Below are 17,596 nucleotides of genomic sequence, written 5' to 3' on the forward strand. Positions count from 1 at the left end.
GAGGAGGAGCCGAGTCACCTGCGGCCAGATGTTGACCTCTCACTGCCGCTAACACACGGGGGCGTGGCCAGTTACAGGTTGGTCATTAGTGAAACACAAACACATTTTCCAGGTTTGGAGAATTTATTGACTTTACATGTCAGTAAGTTAGTGTAAAAATTCAACCATGCATATAAAACAGGAGCAGTGACAGGAAGTCAGGCGGTGGCGGTAGTAAACGGGGAAGAAGGCGTGCTGCAGTAACCGCTGAGGCTGCGGCTCAGATCATGGCGAAGTTTAACCACTGCAAAAAGAAGAAGACATGGCCGTCGTCAGCCTCTGCGCTCACACTGACTCACACACGTCACCACGTTATACGTCTCACCTGCTGGAAGTCGAGCTCAATGGAACCGCTGCCATTAGTGTCGAGCTTCTTAAAGACCTCTGTGGAGGAAGATGGTCGCAGGTTAATGGTTAAAGGTCACACCACATAGGGAAAGTTAAAACTCAGAGAGACGCAGCGAGACGTCATGGGGCCAGCAAGCTAACCACTCGTCACTGAGACCTCCTGTGATTAGGGATGGGTACCGGTTCTGACATAAACGGTAGTAACCAGACCGAAAAGCAGCGCACACTTCGGTGCTTTATTTCGGTGCTTTTTTTTTTCTTGTCATACACTTTGGATTCTAGCCAATCATTTTACCTTTCCAAGGATAGTAGGCGGGGCCAGGTACGTACGTTCTTTTAGAGCAGAGCTACAGATTAAAAATGCCCAAGGCGAAGCGGTCAAAAGTCTGGCTGTACTTCACAGCAAAAGATGCAAACTCAGCAGCCTGCAACAAGTGCTTTAAGCTGATACTGTGATACTGTCAAAGGAGGTAACACCTCAAATCTGATGAAACACCTGGCGACGCATAGCGTTTTTTTTTAAAAGCCAAGAAATGCGCCGTGTTTGATAGCTTGCTGCGAGACCTCACACCGAGCACATCTACTGCGGGTGTGGTGCCTGTTATCGGACCCGGAGTTAGCAACATCCCCCAAAAACCCGAAGAGTAGAGTCCTGGCCCCTAGCCCTGTCAGTGTAGCAGAAATGATGAGGATGATGATGGCAGCAGCAGCCGTTCTTCTCTGCGTGAGTAGCTTCATGTTGTTCGTGTGTAACTTACGTTGCATTAATGTAATAACCACGTTATTACATTAATGCATGTAAGGTGAACTAGCAAACACCGTCGTAGTTACATGCGGCTGCCTTCTTGTTTGATAGAGTGATACCATATATGCCCTATAGCTGCAGAAAAGGCTCACATTGTTATCATTTTACAAACAAAGCAGCTAAACATGAGAGGTTTCAGGACAAAGTTTGTGTTTTCCATTCTTTAAGCACCGGTATCGGATAAAACCTAAACGATACCCATCCCTACCTGTGATAGCTTCCAACGGCCTGCGAAACTCCTCCTACCTGAGGGAGATCACAGGTAGCTCCTCGCAGAGCTTAGACACGCCCTCCAATCAGTGGTCCTCCAATAAGAACTCCTTATCTCACTGACTCCCCCACAGACTGACTCCCCCCACAGACCGACTCCCCCACAGAAAGACTCTCCCACAGACCCTGACGTCTCATTTTCGCCTCTCTGAGCTCGTTAGCAGCGAAGCGCCAACTCACTGAACATCATCTCCAGCCTCATCAGACATCCCACAAAGTTGTCGAAGTCGATGGTCATGTCGGGGTCGGAGTATCGGGCCACCAGCAGCTGGTAGATGTTGTTATTGAGAGTGAAACCTGCAGGAAGATGGTAGCTGTTAGCGGCTATCAGAGCTAACAGACTGGTGGGTTAATAATGATCATCATTACTGGTAAATAATGGTCACTGAAGTTCGTCAGTGTAAGCTTTCTATTTACTCTTGCAGACGCCATCATGTAGCTGCAGTTTGATTGGTTGTGATGTCAGTTAAAGGTGCTCTGACAGACGACCAAATCGCTGCCACCTACAGTGTAACGTAGCGAGCTCAAACACAAAAACTAGTGCCGAGCTGCGCTCTGCCGCTGTCTTCGATGATGAATTTTGCTTCCACGAACTCGGCTGTCTGACGTTACTGTGACCAACACCGGAGATTTGTAACGATCCACCAGACGTTTGCGTTCATGTCTTTGAGGTTGATATCAAACTTCTAGAGTTTAGTTTAAATGTTTCTCAGATCATATGAAAGCACCACAAATCAATACTTCTATTTAAACCAATCAAATATAATGAAACACCAGATTGTGGATGCAAAGGAGCAGTCAGACACTGATCTGGGTTCTGTAAGCGAGGGGAGCACATCAGAATCAGCTAAACTTGCTCCAGATCCTGAAACTTTAACCCTGAGGTAACCTTCATGCTGTCAGCAGAGATGAAACGTACCGTCTCCATCAGCTCGCTGCACGTGAATCTGCAGCAGCCGCAGCAGCAGGAGGAAGAGGAGGAAACACACAAGTTAGACAGAGACAGAAAGACTGCAGGAGGAGCAGGAGAAGAAGAGGAGATGTTAGTGAGCAGGAGACAAAGTCTGCAGGCTTTGTTTTCATTTGTTTATCAGCAACAGGAAATATGAGGCATCTTCCTCACTCCGGCCATGGAGGAGGAAGAGGAGTGTTCTGTTTAAAGTGTGAGTCAGCGGGGAATCACCGTGACTCACACTGTAAACCACAAACTGCAGCAGCTCCACCTCTGAGGGTGAAGACAAGTGAAAGCATCGCAACGCCTGAGCCGAGCGCGTCGCCACAACACAAACACAGCAAACAGTCCACACACAAACAGCCCACAGCATCTGTGACATCACGGAGGACATGCCCACGGAGGCGTGTCCTGAGCGCGGCTGAAACACATCACCGCGTCATCCTGTTAAATCAGGTGGTTTTATTATGTGGCCCTTCCTGTCCCTTAGCATCAACAGCTGGACTCACGCGACCGCCAAATAGCCCCCATCGCAGGGTGAAGTGCGGTTAAGGGCTTGGATTACGGGGTTAACCTGGAGGGCAAAGCACTCTGGGACGCTGGAGGGCGGAGAGCACGTTTGTGATCCTGTAAACTGTACTGCATCGCTGTGTGGTGGACGCTGAGGAGGAGGTTAAGTTAAAGGGAGAGAAGTTAAAGTTTCAAAAGCCTAACATGTACATGCTCGGTAACTCCGCCCAGTGGAATCAAACCGGAGAGGAGCCAAAGACGCCCGAGGCTCCGCCCCAAACAGAATCGCAAACACGTTTAATGAGCAACAGACAGGAAATGGTCGGCAGCTGCTGGTGAGCCAGTCACGGCACGAAACAAGACGAGACGCCGGCAAAGACCCGGGTCAGGTCGACGACTCTAAGCTCGTCACATTAAACAAACGCCGCCGCTTCGTTTGTTTCTGCAGAAGAAGAACAGACTGACCTGCGTCTTTGAAGGCCACTCTCATCTCAGGTGTGCTCATCATCCCTGAGTTATCAGAGTCGTTCTTCTTATAGATGGACTACACACACACACACACACACACAAACACACACAGGTAAGTACATATAAAATTCGTCCTGTCAGTACAACATTCGGGATTAGAGGTCAAAGGTCACGTCTCACCAGATATCTCTGCACCTTCTTCCACAGCGTGGCAAACTCCCCGAGGCCGAGCTTCCCGTTGCCACTGTCCTGCTGCAGGTTAAGGATCACTGACAGGTGAGTGACATCATTAACCCCGCTTAACGCCTGCACTCTGGCATCATTTCCTGTTTCTCTAACACCTGAACTTCCGGCTGCCAGGTGACCCTAGCTGTCTGTAAAGGATACGTCCATCAGGTTCACCATCACCCTGCACGTCTCCATGCCAAAGCCGTCAGTTTTGATGTCAGTTCCTGTTGAAAGAGAAAACAGGAAGTGAAACCTGCGTCGCTCTCTGTTCAGGTGAAAGGCGTCGAATCTTCAGCTCACGTTTGGAGACGATTTTGTTCATGATGGTCCTCAGCTCCACTGCAGAGATCTCCATGTCCTGAAACACAAACACGAGCAGCCAATCAGGTGTCTGTGGGCAGCACACCTGCACGCCACCGCGCAGCAGGTGTGGGTCTCTTCCTTACATGCATGATGAAGATGAACTTACACTTCCGGCGAGTTTAGTGAAGAGGCCTCTGAACCCGGCGTCCACCTCGTTGTCTGACACGGTCTCCTGGACACAAACACCATAGCAACCGTCAGCACATCATCACTAACCTGCAGACACGGCGCAGCACTGAGGCTCCAGGTCTCTAACCACGCCGACCTTAAGGGCATTATTTCCTGTTTAAAAACCGTGAGTGTGGAGTCTGAGCGTTACTCACGTCATCGAGTTCGGCGCTGACTGGGTCATCGCAGGGCCTGCGACAGAGAAAACTGCGAGTCACACCTCAGAGCGCCAACCAAACATGCAAGACCCCGAAGCCCCCACAGCCGGGACTCAGTGCCCAACCACCCGACCACACCCCTGACCACACCCCCACAGCGGCAGAACGGCAGATTTCTTACACGGTCTCCGTCTGCTTCTCGGAGAACACCCGGATGCAGAAGTCTCCGTTCAGGTGCGGCTCAAAGGTGGACGGGACAATCAGGTACTCGCCCGGCGGCAGCTTGAAGCGAGAGCTGACCTCACGCAGGTTGATGAAGGTTTCCGACCTCGCCGTCTGAGCGTGGGTCTGGAAGAAGTTCTTATCCAGGTGTACGTCCCTCTGGCCGTGGAACTGCAGATACAGAGAGGACAGCCAATCAGGATATCAGGGGGTGTGGCCAAAGAGAGAGAAAATGTGTATCCATGTTTGAGAGTAGTGCTGGGCGATATGGAAAAAATATTTATCACGATATGAATTATTTTATATCACGATAACGATATATATCACGATATACCAGCTGACCTGTGGTCATCTGGAAAGTATGCAGTCTGTAAACAGCGAGTGGAGAGGGTGCAGTCTTTGTTTTGAGTTACTGTAAAGCATGTCGCAAATCCGGGTGCACGTAAAGCAGCACCATGTTGCGAAACCACAAGACAGAGTTTTGCGACGTTTTTAAAGTATAAAAAAAAAAATCTTTTTTTTTTATACTTTATTTTCTCTTGCATAAAGTTAAGAGTATGTATAGTGAGAAGACAACACTAATATATTTGCCACAGGCTATTTAACCCTTTAAGACCTACCATAGAACCAAGTCTGCCAGAGCTTATCTTTATATTTTACATGCTGTAGTGCCATTTGTGGGAGCATTTCAAGTTGCTATACATCAATAACCGTTATAGCCCAAATTTTAATAATATGTATGCATTAAGTCCATAGTAATTACATAAATTGCAAAAAAGTGCAATAAACTACAAAAAAATTGAAAATCATTTTTGTTTTTTACATATATTTTTAGTTAGAGAAATTTAAGAAGCTTATCCCTCAAAACTGTAAATACAAAAAAGTTGCACAAAATAGTTTCCAACCACGAGAAATTTATTTTGAGTGTCTTCATAGTTTTGTTTTTGAGATACACAAATTTTTATACACTACAGGAAAAATGAAAATAAATAAATGCAAATTTGCAAATAAACAGCATGTGCATCAAAATAAACTATTTCCAACAGTGTCATTTGACTTCTAAGCCTCCCAGAAACGACACAAAAGCATAAAGTCAAACATGACTTTTAAAAACACCAACATAGGCTATAAAAAGTAAAAAACTACATTTTCCGCGAAAATGACGTCACTTCCGGTTTCGGACATGTAATGGCGGACATGCGATAGTTCGCGCTGACTTATATTCCAACGTAGGAAGTGTTATGAACAGCTGATCGGATCGGCAAAGCGTGTTTCTGGAATATTATGTTTTTGTTGCTGGAAGTGCTTTTTATGCAATTTTTGCAAAGCTATATGTGGAAGCAAACCGTGATCTCGGACAAGCTAATGGAATAAGATGTAAGTACAACTCCTCCGGTTTCATATGCAAAAAACATTATTGCGCTACCTCACGTGGTTCCAGTTCTACAGGGATTTAAAAATAGTTAGGCAAAACGGAGCGTGCCTGCTCCGACCGGTTGTAAAGGGTTAATGATATATTTTATGTCATAATTTATAAAATTAGGGTTAGAAACGACAGAAGACAAATGGCACGATAGAAACTTTTCTATCGTCCACACGATACATATCGTCATATCGCCCAGCACTATTTGAGAGCATTCTGCCTGACATCCTGACATTGCCGACAGGAAATATCCTGATTGTATAAAAGAACTTGAATAGAGCTTTGACCTTTGACCTGCAGGTTCAGCACTCACCTGTTGTGGAAGCTGAAATAAAAAGAAGAGAAGAAGAGTTCAGAGTTTGGTCACGTGTTTGGTCTTTGAATCCCTCACATCAGATTTTCTCAGACTTTCTCACCTCGTAGATGGCGAAGCCGATTGTGTGCATGTCCTCGCCCTGTTTGCGCAGCTTCCTGCGGTTCTTCTGGATCAGACCCACCACGAAGCTGCAGCCCACCTCGCCGTCGTCAGGGTCATCATCCTCCTCGGCAAGCTTAATCACGAACTGTGGATTCGTCCAGAACGTGTCTGCAGACAGAAACGTGCAGCCTGAAATCTCCTGATGCTGCCAAGCATCACAGCGAGGAAAGCCCCGGCCCTGCCAGGTCATCCTCCACTAACGGTTCTAGAAAACTTAACTTCCCCCCCAAATAATGCACATTTCTGATTGGTTACACGGTCTCCGTGTTGCAGCAGGTGACTCACACGGGTTATTCCTGCAGCCTCCGGCGGTGGAGCCTCTCCTCCAGCCGCCGTCAAACTTGCTGACGCTCCAGTGTTTGACGGAGTCGTCCTCGATGGCATCCGGGGTCAGAGTGCACACCTCGATACGAGAGTAGTGACGCTGGAAGTCGCTGAAGGACATCCTGGGGAGAAAGAACAGAGAAGAGTGCTTCCTGTCAGCACACCTGAGCTTCCGGCCTCAGCAGGTGTGCTGTGTGCACAGAGGCTCCTCCTACCAGAACTCTCCATCTTCTGCGTTGGCGTGAGGACACTCCCCCTGCACGTAGTTCCACTCAGACGACCTGCAAAGAGCAGAACCGATCAAAGCCTCAGAGTTCTGAACCTTCTTCCTGTTAAAAGGGAGTTTTTCCTTCCTGCTCTCACCAAAGTGCTTGCTCATAGGGGGTCATGTGACTGTTGGGTTTTTCTCGGTGTGTATTATTGTAGGATCTACTTTACAATATAAAGCACCTTGAGGCGACTGTTGTTGTGATGTGGCGCTGTGTAAATAAACCTGAGTGGCGCTCTGAGGTAGGCTCACCTGCTCTGAGAGGGTGTGTCTACATAAAGCTGACTGGTTGTTGTGAGGAGGCAGCACTTCCTTTTCCATCAGGAGTGACTCAGCATGTTTGATTGTCGTTCCACATCCTGCTTTCTTAGAACAGGTAACTGGACCGACCAATCAGGCTTCAGCACTGCCAGGGTTATGAAGGTACTCTGCAGGACAGGTATGTGTTTTATTGTAACCGGTTAGGTTAGCCTACAGGTGGGGTGGGTGCGGTGACCTCCACTCGCTGTTACTCTGGTTAGATGGCTTTTTTCCCCAGCATCTGTTTTTGTTCATCGGTGCAATCGAGTGAAAACACCACTCACTAAACTCTACACAGCCAATCAGAGCCCACCTGCTAGTAACCAGGGTGACGGCAGCTGTCAGAGTTCAGATAACTTCAGCAGATTTACTGTCAGCTGATCTGTCGTCCTAGCCTGACTTCAGACGTTTTAGCAGATACAAAGTGAGCTGGAGGAGCTCGAGCAGCTGGAGGAGCTGGAGGAGCTCTCAGACTGAGTTGGTTACCCGTCGCTCCACGGTCCCGTCCACTCCACCTGGCCCCACGGGTTCCTCATCCTCACCAGCTTCTCCTGACGCCCTCGGTAGTTCACCTGCGAATGAAAACAGATATGTGTCACTTCCTCCTTCTTCATCTCCGTCTCATCCTCACTGCTTCTCTTTTGACGTTACCTCCACGGCGCCCGTCAGCGAGTAGGCGTGGCCTTTCACCAGCTTCTGACGAGTCACAGCTTCAGAGTCTGCGGCGCTCGTAATCTGCAGAGAAACAAGCACAGCTCATCAGCACTGACCCCGAGTCCAAGGCCAACAACCCACCTCTGACCCCGGCTTTCACCTCCTCCATCGAATAATCCCGAAACACACGGAACGCCTCAGAGAATCTGAGAGAACCTCACTAACTGAAGGAAAAAGATGGTTTCCCTCCACACTCACATCGATGGAGCAGCCCAGCAGTGATCCCGCTTCCAGCGCCTTCTTGATGATCTGGAACAAGTTGGAGGGGGGCTGTTTGAGGTCGTAGTTCTCTGCGATGCCACCGGTGAAGTCCTCGAAGCCCTCAGTGGTGGACCCGCCAGACAGCGCCTCGTAGCAGCCGTTCACTCTGCACACAAAGAGCATGCTGAGGCATCACAGAGTGGCAGACCTGAGGGTGGAGCACTTTCAGAGCACCAGAAGACCAAGAGCATCCACGGCAGGGGTCAGAAGCTCCCATGCACTAACCCTGGGCGTGAATGTGAGGTTACCCCTGTAATGCCTTTTGTATCATATTGGATACATGAGTTTCTGAGACCTCCATCTCATCAACATGATCAATACTTGACATAATTTCAACATGTTATGGAATAAACTCTGTTTTTCTGTGTGTAAAATTAACATTGGGTGTTTTTGGCAACTTTTTGTTAACAACAATGTATCAAATGCGATACAAAAAATATATAATAAATATATATGAAAACATATCATACACAACAAATAACCAAAAAACATTTGTGGATTTTTAAGTGGTCAGTGGTCATCTCAGTTCCAGACAATCAGATTTTCTCATTGTCAGAACCCTAACCCCCAGGCTCCTGATTCCCAGAAGCCTTTGCCCTAGTCCTGCTCCTCCCCCTTTGGTTGTGGCGGGTCTTACTTGGCGTAGGCTTTCTCCAACAAGGCGCTCCAAAACTCCCTCCCCTCAGCCGAGTGCACGAACATCAGCTCGCCATCTTTGACCGGCAGCCGGTCATCGATCACCACGTCCACCCACTCCCCGAACTGCCAGAACTGCGGAGGGACAGCAGAGGACAGAATGTCAGGCTTTTACTTTGAAAGTCTCTGTGAATTTGCAACCTATCACTACATTGTGGGCGGGTCTAAGGGCCAGGGCCCACCCACTTCAATAACAGCTGTGAGAATATTTTTAGGTTTCATTTTTTAAGCAAACAAAAGGCTGAACATGTTTTCATTTCTGTAAAAGTAAAAATAACATTTATGAACTTATCGCAGGTGAATTCTGACCAATCACAGCAGCCCATTTCTCACAGACCAGTAACAGTGAGACCCGAGTGGCGTGATGCTTCAGAGTAGGGCTGTGCGATATGACGAACTGTGGCGAGAGTTTACGGACGAGAAGCAACAAAGAGCCGTCAGGTGCTCCAAACCAACCTCAGACTCAAACGCTAGAACGGGCGTTTCCCCGCAGCACGCCGTGTAAGAAATACTCACAAAGAAAATGGCGGCCATTACAACTTCTATCTAAAAATAGATGGTTTCATGCATCGGTCAGAACACTCAGCTGAAAACATAGAAAAAGCACATTTAGTGACAGATAAGGTTATCGCGCTGCCCTCCTTCAGAGGTCGGTCTGTATCTGTGAGGTCACTGGTCGCTTGTGTTTCTGCTGGATTCTCTCACACTCTCTCGGGGTTTAACAACCCACATTCAAGAGTTTCAGTGAGTCCTCGCACACAGCAGGAGTAACACACTCATGCAGTATTGTTTCTGCAGGGCGTGCCCCCGTCATAAACAGAAGCTACAGCACCGAAAGCATAACTCTCAGTAATTACAAGGCCCCGCCCAGCTCGCTCTGACCAGAATCCTGGCGCCGTGCCCGGCACCAGTAACTAACACATAAACTCCCACATTAGTGGAAAGCTTGGTGGAGCATGAGGCGTGACAAACATGGCTGCTGGCGTTGTTGTGAGAGCCGCAGCTTTCTGCTGATCGCCGCCGGCCGCTGACGCAGCTCCGCAGGATCCAGCTTTACCTCAGTGAGGCCTGACAACATCAACCTGTACAGGTGTTTCACAGAATCACACATTAGTTACCTGGAAGTGGAAGATGCCAGCGTAGCTGTCCCCAAAGTCCTGGTCCGTGGGAACAACTCTGGCCATCACATATTCATTCAGGGTCAGAGAGGCGATGGCCGCCAGCAGCCAGCAGTCACCTGGACAGACAGGAAACACTCAGTCAGCGCCCACTCCTCAGCACTGCCCCCTACAGGCCGTACTTCCTGTCGTGTTTGGGTCAAATCACCCCGATTTACAACTTAAAACACTCATAAATATTATGTTTTACACCTGATTGCCCCAAGGCTTTATGACATCCTCCACACTATGCACTTGAACATACAAAAGTCATGATCACCTCTTTCATTGTGTTTTAATCAAACTTGCTACATCTGTGGTGCTCGCAGACCGCCACAGGAAATGAATGGGAATCGACTGTGGGGGGTGGAGGTGGGGTGGGGGCACAAAGCTGGAGGGCCAAGCAGTCATTGGGTCATTTCAGGAAATGCTTATATTTGGACAAGTACTAACACACACACACACACACACACACCTGCTAATCAGTAACAAACAATCATAACCCTTCGTCATACAGTAACCTCACAGCAGCCAAGTTAGTGGTCACATGACATCATTAAAAACGCTCCAAAAGCACAAACACGGTCCAGAGGTCCAGCTCAGGTGAAGCTAGCAGCTACAAAGAGGCCACGCCCCCTACACACTCACTACAACTACAGGACTCGACACACGGTCACTTTAACCACTTTAAATCCTCATTGCACAGTTTTTACACAAACTGTAAATACGAAACAGTCGTCTTAAATTCTCTAATATTTAATACTTTAGTATTTTGTCATTTTTATTATTATTATTGTTATTTTCTTCTTTAATATAACTGCACACTTCTACATGTTCATGTAAAGCTGAGGAGCACGAGCCAACAAATTTCATTACAGGTAAATGTTGCTAAGCCGTTTATCTGCATATGACAATAAAATCTGAAACTTGAAACTTGCTATGAAGGATGAAATTACCCACACAGACAGACGTCAGTTTGAGTATCAGGTAGAGCTGGGCGATAAAACGATAACGATATGTATTGCGAAATAACTTTTTCTCGATAGAAAAATTAAACTATTGCGATAGACCTCATCTCTCTTGTCCTCTTAAAAAAAAAAAAAAAAGAAAAAAAGAACAGCCAATCCAAATTAAGTAGCGCAGAGCCGAACCAATCACAGCCGCAGCGTCACGTCACATGACTTGTTACGTACAGCACAAGCGCCAAGGAGCACATGTTAGTGATGGTAAATTTGATTCTTTTTACTGAATCGAGTTTTAATGAGTCACTCACCAAAGTGAATCGGGTTTTTTGAGTCATTTGAGTCACTGAGTCAGTTGACCAGAGAGTGCAAAAAATGTACATTTTCACTCAAACTTAATTTGTTTCTCTTTTAATGTAAATCCTACTGCTAAGATGAGTGATTCTTAAAGAAAACAACTATTTTATATAGCAAAAAAGAGCAAAAGAATTTCTAAAGGGAACATTTATTTTGTTTATTTTTATTTTATTAGTATTGTCCTTACATGTGTCAAATATATATTTTCTCATCTAAATGTCCACTGAGCTGTGAGCCAGGGGGCGGTAGTCTTATATAACATTGGTTGCCAACCAAGAAGAAGAAGAAGTAGCTGCGAGCCAGGAGGGAGGGGTGAGTGAGTGAGTGAGTGATTCGTTCGCTCTATGATTCAGCACAGGAGGGAGGGGTTAGCGAGTCATGAGTGATTCGCGCGCTTTATGATTCAGCACAGGAGGGAGGGGTGAGCGAGTCATGAGTGATTCGCGCGCTTTATGATTCAGCACAGGAGGGAGGGGTTAGTGAGTCCTGAGTGATTTGGCTTACGCCACGATTCAGCACAGGAGGGAGGGGGTTAGTGAGTCCTGAGTGATTTGCTTACACTACGATTCAGCACAGGAGGGAGGGGGTTAGTGAGTCCTGAGTGATTTGCTTACGCTATGATTCAGCACAGGAGGGAGAGGGTTAGTGAGTCCTGAGTGATTTGCTTCCCCTACGATTCAGCGCAGGAAGGGAGGGGGTGAGTAGCTCAAATGTGCTGTTAGCATGTTAGCAGAGCGATGCTACTGTGAACCGAGGAGCTATTGTCTTGATGTGAGCTTCTACTCAGGGTTTTTTCTTCCAGTTCAGAGCAGAAATGTTTTTGTTAAGATACTGGATGTTGTGTTTTTCTTCACAATTTGAATTATAAGCTAGATATATTTCTACTAATGAAATTAGTTTGCTAACAGCAACAGGGATGAGTCAGTGAGTCAGTTGCGCTTGTGAATCATGATTCACGAGTCAGTAAAGTGATTCTCGAGTATTGAACGATTCGTTCATGATTCGCGCATCACTAGCACATGTGTATTTGTTTTTGCAGCCGGGCCGCCCAGGTAATGAAGGAAATGAGTTTGCCGACTACAGAAAAATCAACCGAGAGCGTGAGCGAAGGTTACCGAAGAAAAAACAGATGATGGTTCCAATGCTGGAGAGATTGTCAAACGGAAGGGCCACAGAAGTTCCGTAGTGTGAAGGTATTTCGGCTATTTCAAGTCTGACAAAAACAGAGTAGCGCACTGTAAATTGTGCCGAAAGCAAGTCTGGAAATACAATAAAGCGGTGCATGCTCAATCTCTGACTGAAAGCGCTAATTCGTCATTCGGCTTTTGTCAGACTAAAGTAACTGTTAAAACTGTTTGAAAAGCTAAGCTATACAACAAGGAGAGATTGATGCTACGTCCACACGCGTGCCGGGTATTTTTGAAAACGCAGATTTTTCTATGCGTTTGCACCTTTAAATCCACACGTAAACGGCGTTTTCAGTAACTGAAAGCGGAGATTTCTAAAAAACGCCTGCCAGGGTGGATATTTTCGAAAACTCCGTTTTTGCATTTACGTGTGGACAAGAAAAACGGAGAAAACGCAGCGTCAAAGGTGTGCGCCTTTTTTGACGTCACACTGTGCGCCACGTTATTGTTTCGGTGAAATGAATTTCTACAATACTGTTACTGTTAATTGTACTCTCTGCAGTGTTTAAATGCTTACATATACACACATAGTTACTGTCCCTCCACACATACGACTCGGTTCTGTTTCTATGCCCCATCTTTGTTTACTATTTCCTACCGAGCCTTCTAGACTTCTGATTGGCCAACATTTCTACACGGTTAGGAATATATCGCCACCTGTTGCTTTGGCATGTTCCTAGCAGCGTTTTCCTTCATTTCTGCGTTTACGTGTGGACGGGATTATTTTTTAAAACGAAAACGGAAAATCTCCGTTTTCAAAAATACCCGTGTACGTGTGGACGTAGCCTGAGAATTTCCTTTTAGTTCTCAGTTTATTTGATATTGACAAAAGTTAGTCAATTTTGTCTGTTCTTCTGTAAAACGACCTAAGATTTATTTTTAGAATTAAAATTTTGTTTCTAAGTGGAATTGACAATTTAGTCTGTTTTGTTTGTTCTATTTTGAAACTTAAACGCTTTAGCGGCTGCCTTTTGTGTAGTTTACAATATTTGCCTTTATCTGAAACTGAAGTCTCATGTTCCTTAAGTTCAACAGGGTAGATGTACTTATTATGGGAAATAAATATTTTAATTAAAACAAGCTGCTAATTATTTCACATTTTACTTGTGAGCAACGGCACATTTAAATCTTACAAATATAGTTATTTGGCTTATATCGTGATATATATCGTTATCGCCTGAAATGAAAAAAACATATCGTGATATGAAAAAAGCTTATATCGCCCAGCTCTAGTATCAGGCTGTAAACATGTTTGTTTTAACATGGGAGTCTATGGCCACTGACTCACTGCTGCCTCTGCTGGACATCAGAGGATCTGCAGGTCTGGAGTTGCTGGTTAGTGCTGCCCCCTACTGGCTGCACAGACACTAATGAGATTAGCGTGCAGTTGAACCCTGAAAATATGCTCAGCTCTGATTGGTGCACACCGTTACGGGTCACATTTTACTAACAGTGCCCGGGGAAAAACCGAAAACACACTGCCACAGGTATTCATCATCATCATCATCATCATCACATGTTCAGACAGACGCTCTGCTTCCTGTCATGCAAAAGCAAGAAAAACCTCAGCTCACACTTTATATTCGCTCGACCGCCGTGACGCCTCAGGAGAAACTCAGACAGCGCCGCAGGAAGTGAGTGCAGCGAAAGCAGCCTGTGACCACAAACATCCAGAGACAGAGCTCCGCCTCTAATCGCAGCTCAGCGTTACACAAGAGTGCTCTGAGGTTTCACCGAGGCACGAACATGACTCATCCACCACCACACAGGCACTGTGTTTGTGTCCCTGTGAGGACCGCCGGGCTGCAGGCACGCTCACACCTGGATTAGGTCCACATCTGGATCAGGGTCCACATGGAACCAGACTCAGCTTCAGGCTGTGAGTCATGTGACAGCTGGATGTCCTCACAGAGCTGCAAACACAGGCGTGTGTGAGTGTTAGGGTGTGTCCTCATTGGCTGACAGCTCATGCCCCTCGCTCTCTCTCTGATGTTTGATGTCTCTCTCTCTCTCTCTCTAACAATGGCTGGCAGCCTTTTCCTGCCTGCTGCTTCCTGTTCAGCCAATCAGGGTCCAGCGTGGCAGAGCTGCTCAGCTGCTTCTCATTAAAATAAAAGTTCTGCAGCAATTTGATGGAGGGGGGGCATATGACACCCCCCCTCACCGCGTACCGCCACTGTGAGCCTGAGACTGCTCACTTTAAAGCCTGTGATCATGTGACCACAAAGATACTATCTTTGTGTGTGTGTGTGTGTGTGTGTGTGGGCTCTGCTAAAATCAGAATGTTTAGAGAGCGAGTAGGAAAACATTGATGACATCAGGGCGTGAAGGAGATTAGACTGAATCAGCTGAGAGCATTGTCATGGCAACTTTGTTTTCTTTCTGCCTTTTAAGGTGGAAATGATTCTGCAGCCTCTGTCTGCTCTCAGTGCAACGACGACGGCCTGGGGTGGAATGACTCTGCCGACAGGAAACATGTTATTAACATGTTCAATAACATGTTAATAAACAAAATTTTAATAACATGTTATTAAACATGTTATTAAACATGTAAGAACCCATATTGAGTAATAAATAGTATAAAATGGCGAGAGCTGTACAACACACTTTATTCTTTCGTTAGGGCACCCTGTGACATCACAATGACATCAGAACATCCTGACATCATCACATCATAATAAAACGCCATAAACCATGAAAGAGCGTGACAGCGGCGGCTGTCAGGGAGATGCGCTCTGGTTTGTTTGTGGAATAAATAAAGTTTGAAATGAAAAGCGCGGCGCTTTACTGAGTAAAGGACCGTCGCTGAGGACTCAATGACGAGGAAATCGGCGTAGATCAGCATCGATCAGCTGACCACTTCATAGATCCTTTTATGGCTGAAAGCTCTGTGACCTCTGACCTCTGTGCACCAGTCTGATTCAAAATGAAAATCCGGTTGTTCAGTCTGACGTCACTGGCCGTGTCTGGGCCTAAACTCCGCTGCAGGTCCATATATCAAACGATCACTGTGGCATTACTGAGAGTTGAAAAACTGTCTAAAGTCTTTCATCTTTAATAAAATGATCAGTGTTCTGCTTTACCAGGTGTAACAATTGAGTTTAACATCCAGGCATCCATGAAAATGGAATTTATGACATTTAACGGCGTTAGAAGTTAGCAGGAAGTTAGCTCGCTAGCTTCTATCTAAATACAATATAGCATGTCCTGACTGCGGGGTTTTGGAAACAAATTAAAACGTACAGCTCTGCTATCACTTCCAACATAAATGAAGACAGAAAACTAAACAGCAGTGACGTTTGTAGGGTTACTGAAGTTTGGCTAGCTGGTATATAATGATGTGCTACGTGACCGCTAGCGACACAGCTATGTTAGCATAACATAAACAAGCTAACTTTTTTTCCACTCGATAAAAGTTAACGTGAGTGTTCTCAGTGGTCAGGAACAAATGTAATCGCATGGCAGGATGCTGTAAAAGGACTAAACTTCAGTCAGGAGAACAAGTGAGATAATCCATCCACAATACGAGGTTAGTTATTCATATACTGCTGCATGGGCTGGGCTGTAGTTACATCCTAAGGTTTTAAAAACTGAGCTTTAATAAATGATTAGCGGTAATAAAAGCCGAGGGAGGTCAACGGTGATCACTGACTGTTTTAGGAGCTTTTTGAGATTAAATAGAAGAAAATACAAAACATTAAACATGTTAACAACACAAAAGCCATATTAAACGCAGACTACTTTAGGCCTGGAAGTAGGATTCGTCATGTCATCACTGAACAACCGGATTCAGCTGACTGAAGCTGTGAGTGATGTCATACCAGTGCTGGTCTCTGATTGGTTTTAGTTCAATCAGCTCAATGAGTTTGAACTATCAGGAGGCGTGGCAGCCAGTACAGAGACAGTAGGAAACTCACCCAGTGCGCCCTGGCAGATGTCAGTCCTGGTGGCTCCGCCCACGATGAACTCCGGGTTAGAGACGAGCTCCTGGAAGACAAACGAGAGACAGCGGGTCGTTAATGATGCTGCTCAGGGCCACGCCCACCCAGAGCGGGGAACACAGAGCTGCTGGGGTGTGTCCAGATTCAGATTGCTCCTCAGACTGAATCTGCTCCCAGTGCGCACACACACACACACACACAATCACCTGAAGCTCTCAGGTTAACCTCAGCTCCTCCACCTAAAACAGCTGGTCGGGCTCACTGTCTGCGTGCACGCCCACCGCTCCCTCGCTGCTCTTCCTCCTGCAGCAACAGGCACTGACTCATCAGGGAGTGACTCAGTGCGCATGCTTCAGATTGAAAGGACGAATTTAGGAAACGGAGCAGAGATTCACCAAAGCTCCTCTCGGCTGGGACACGAAGAAGCAGCTCCTCCTTCACGTCCCAGCAGGAGGCCTGCTCCTCCTGCTCCTCTCACAGGTCTGTGAGATTATCATCTGTGAAAATCTCTCTGAGTACCAACTGTGTTTTTCCATCAGGCACAACCACCCCTCCCCCGGTCCCGGTTCTCACCGTGGGCCTTTTCCAGCTGACTCCGCGGACCTTGTAGGAGCTCGGGCCCAGCTCGTTGAAGCCCAAAGACTCGGGCGCGGCGGGGAACGTCGGGTCGCAGAAGAGCTTGCCCGCGGAGCGGCACTGGGCGCGCAGCGCGTTGAAGTTCTGGTTCAGGTACGGGACCGCGTTCGCGTTGGTGCCAAAGCCCGCGGCCAGAGCGCGCTTCTTGGCCAGAGTGGACGCCACGCCGGACATGATGAAGAGGAGGAGAGGAAGAAGATCACACGGCTGCAAACTCCGACAACTTCTGCTGCTCAAAGTTTTCCCCACGCAGACCGCGCCCCGAACCAGAGGAGGAGCCACAGCCTCTGCCAGCCTCCACCCACCTCCAACCACTCCGACCTACACCTCCCTCTGAGCAGGAAAACACAGCACGTGACGT

The 17,596-nt window shown here is 46.9% G+C and overlaps 1 protein-coding gene across 1 annotated transcript; it reads right to left on the reverse strand.

Annotated features, from left to right (window-relative positions):
- Positions 1-104: 104 nt before the first annotated feature.
- LOC116317696 (calpain-2 catalytic subunit-like) lies at positions 105-17,522 on the reverse strand. Its single transcript, XM_031736552.2, has 21 exons — positions 17,173-17,522; positions 16,576-16,645; positions 10,114-10,232; positions 8,937-9,070; positions 8,237-8,405; positions 7,976-8,059; positions 7,811-7,896; positions 6,972-7,037; positions 6,718-6,878; positions 6,371-6,540; positions 6,268-6,279; positions 4,491-4,702; positions 4,307-4,343; positions 4,090-4,155; positions 3,921-3,978; positions 3,780-3,844; positions 3,573-3,641; positions 3,390-3,468; positions 1,643-1,759; positions 365-423; positions 105-283 (listed from the first exon to the last, which is right to left on the reverse strand). Exons 1-21 carry the CDS (start codon positions 17,407-17,409, stop codon positions 260-262), a joined length of 2,094 nt encoding a protein of 697 aa, XP_031592412.1. The 5' UTR covers positions 17,410-17,522; the 3' UTR covers positions 105-259.
- Between the last annotated feature and the right edge of the window lie 74 nt (positions 17,523-17,596).

This window comes from Oreochromis aureus, linkage group 6 (genome assembly GCF_013358895.1).
Source record: "Oreochromis aureus strain Israel breed Guangdong linkage group 6, ZZ_aureus, whole genome shotgun sequence".
Lineage (NCBI taxonomy): Eukaryota > Metazoa > Chordata > Actinopteri > Cichliformes > Cichlidae > Oreochromis > Oreochromis aureus.

Coding starts and splice junctions, on each gene's coding strand:
- LOC116317696 (XM_031736552.2), bottom strand. CDS start 17,409: ATGTCCGGCGTGGCGTCCACTCTGGCCAAGAAGCGCGCTCTGGCCGCG. Junction 10,233..16,575: donor CATCTGCCAGGGCGCACTGG/GTGAGTTTCCTA, acceptor CTGTCTGTCCAG/GTGACTGCTGGCTGCTGGCG. Junction 4,156..4,306: donor TCAGCGCCGAACTCGATGAC/GTGAGTAACGCT, acceptor GTTTGTGTCCAG/GAGACCGTGTCAGACAACGA.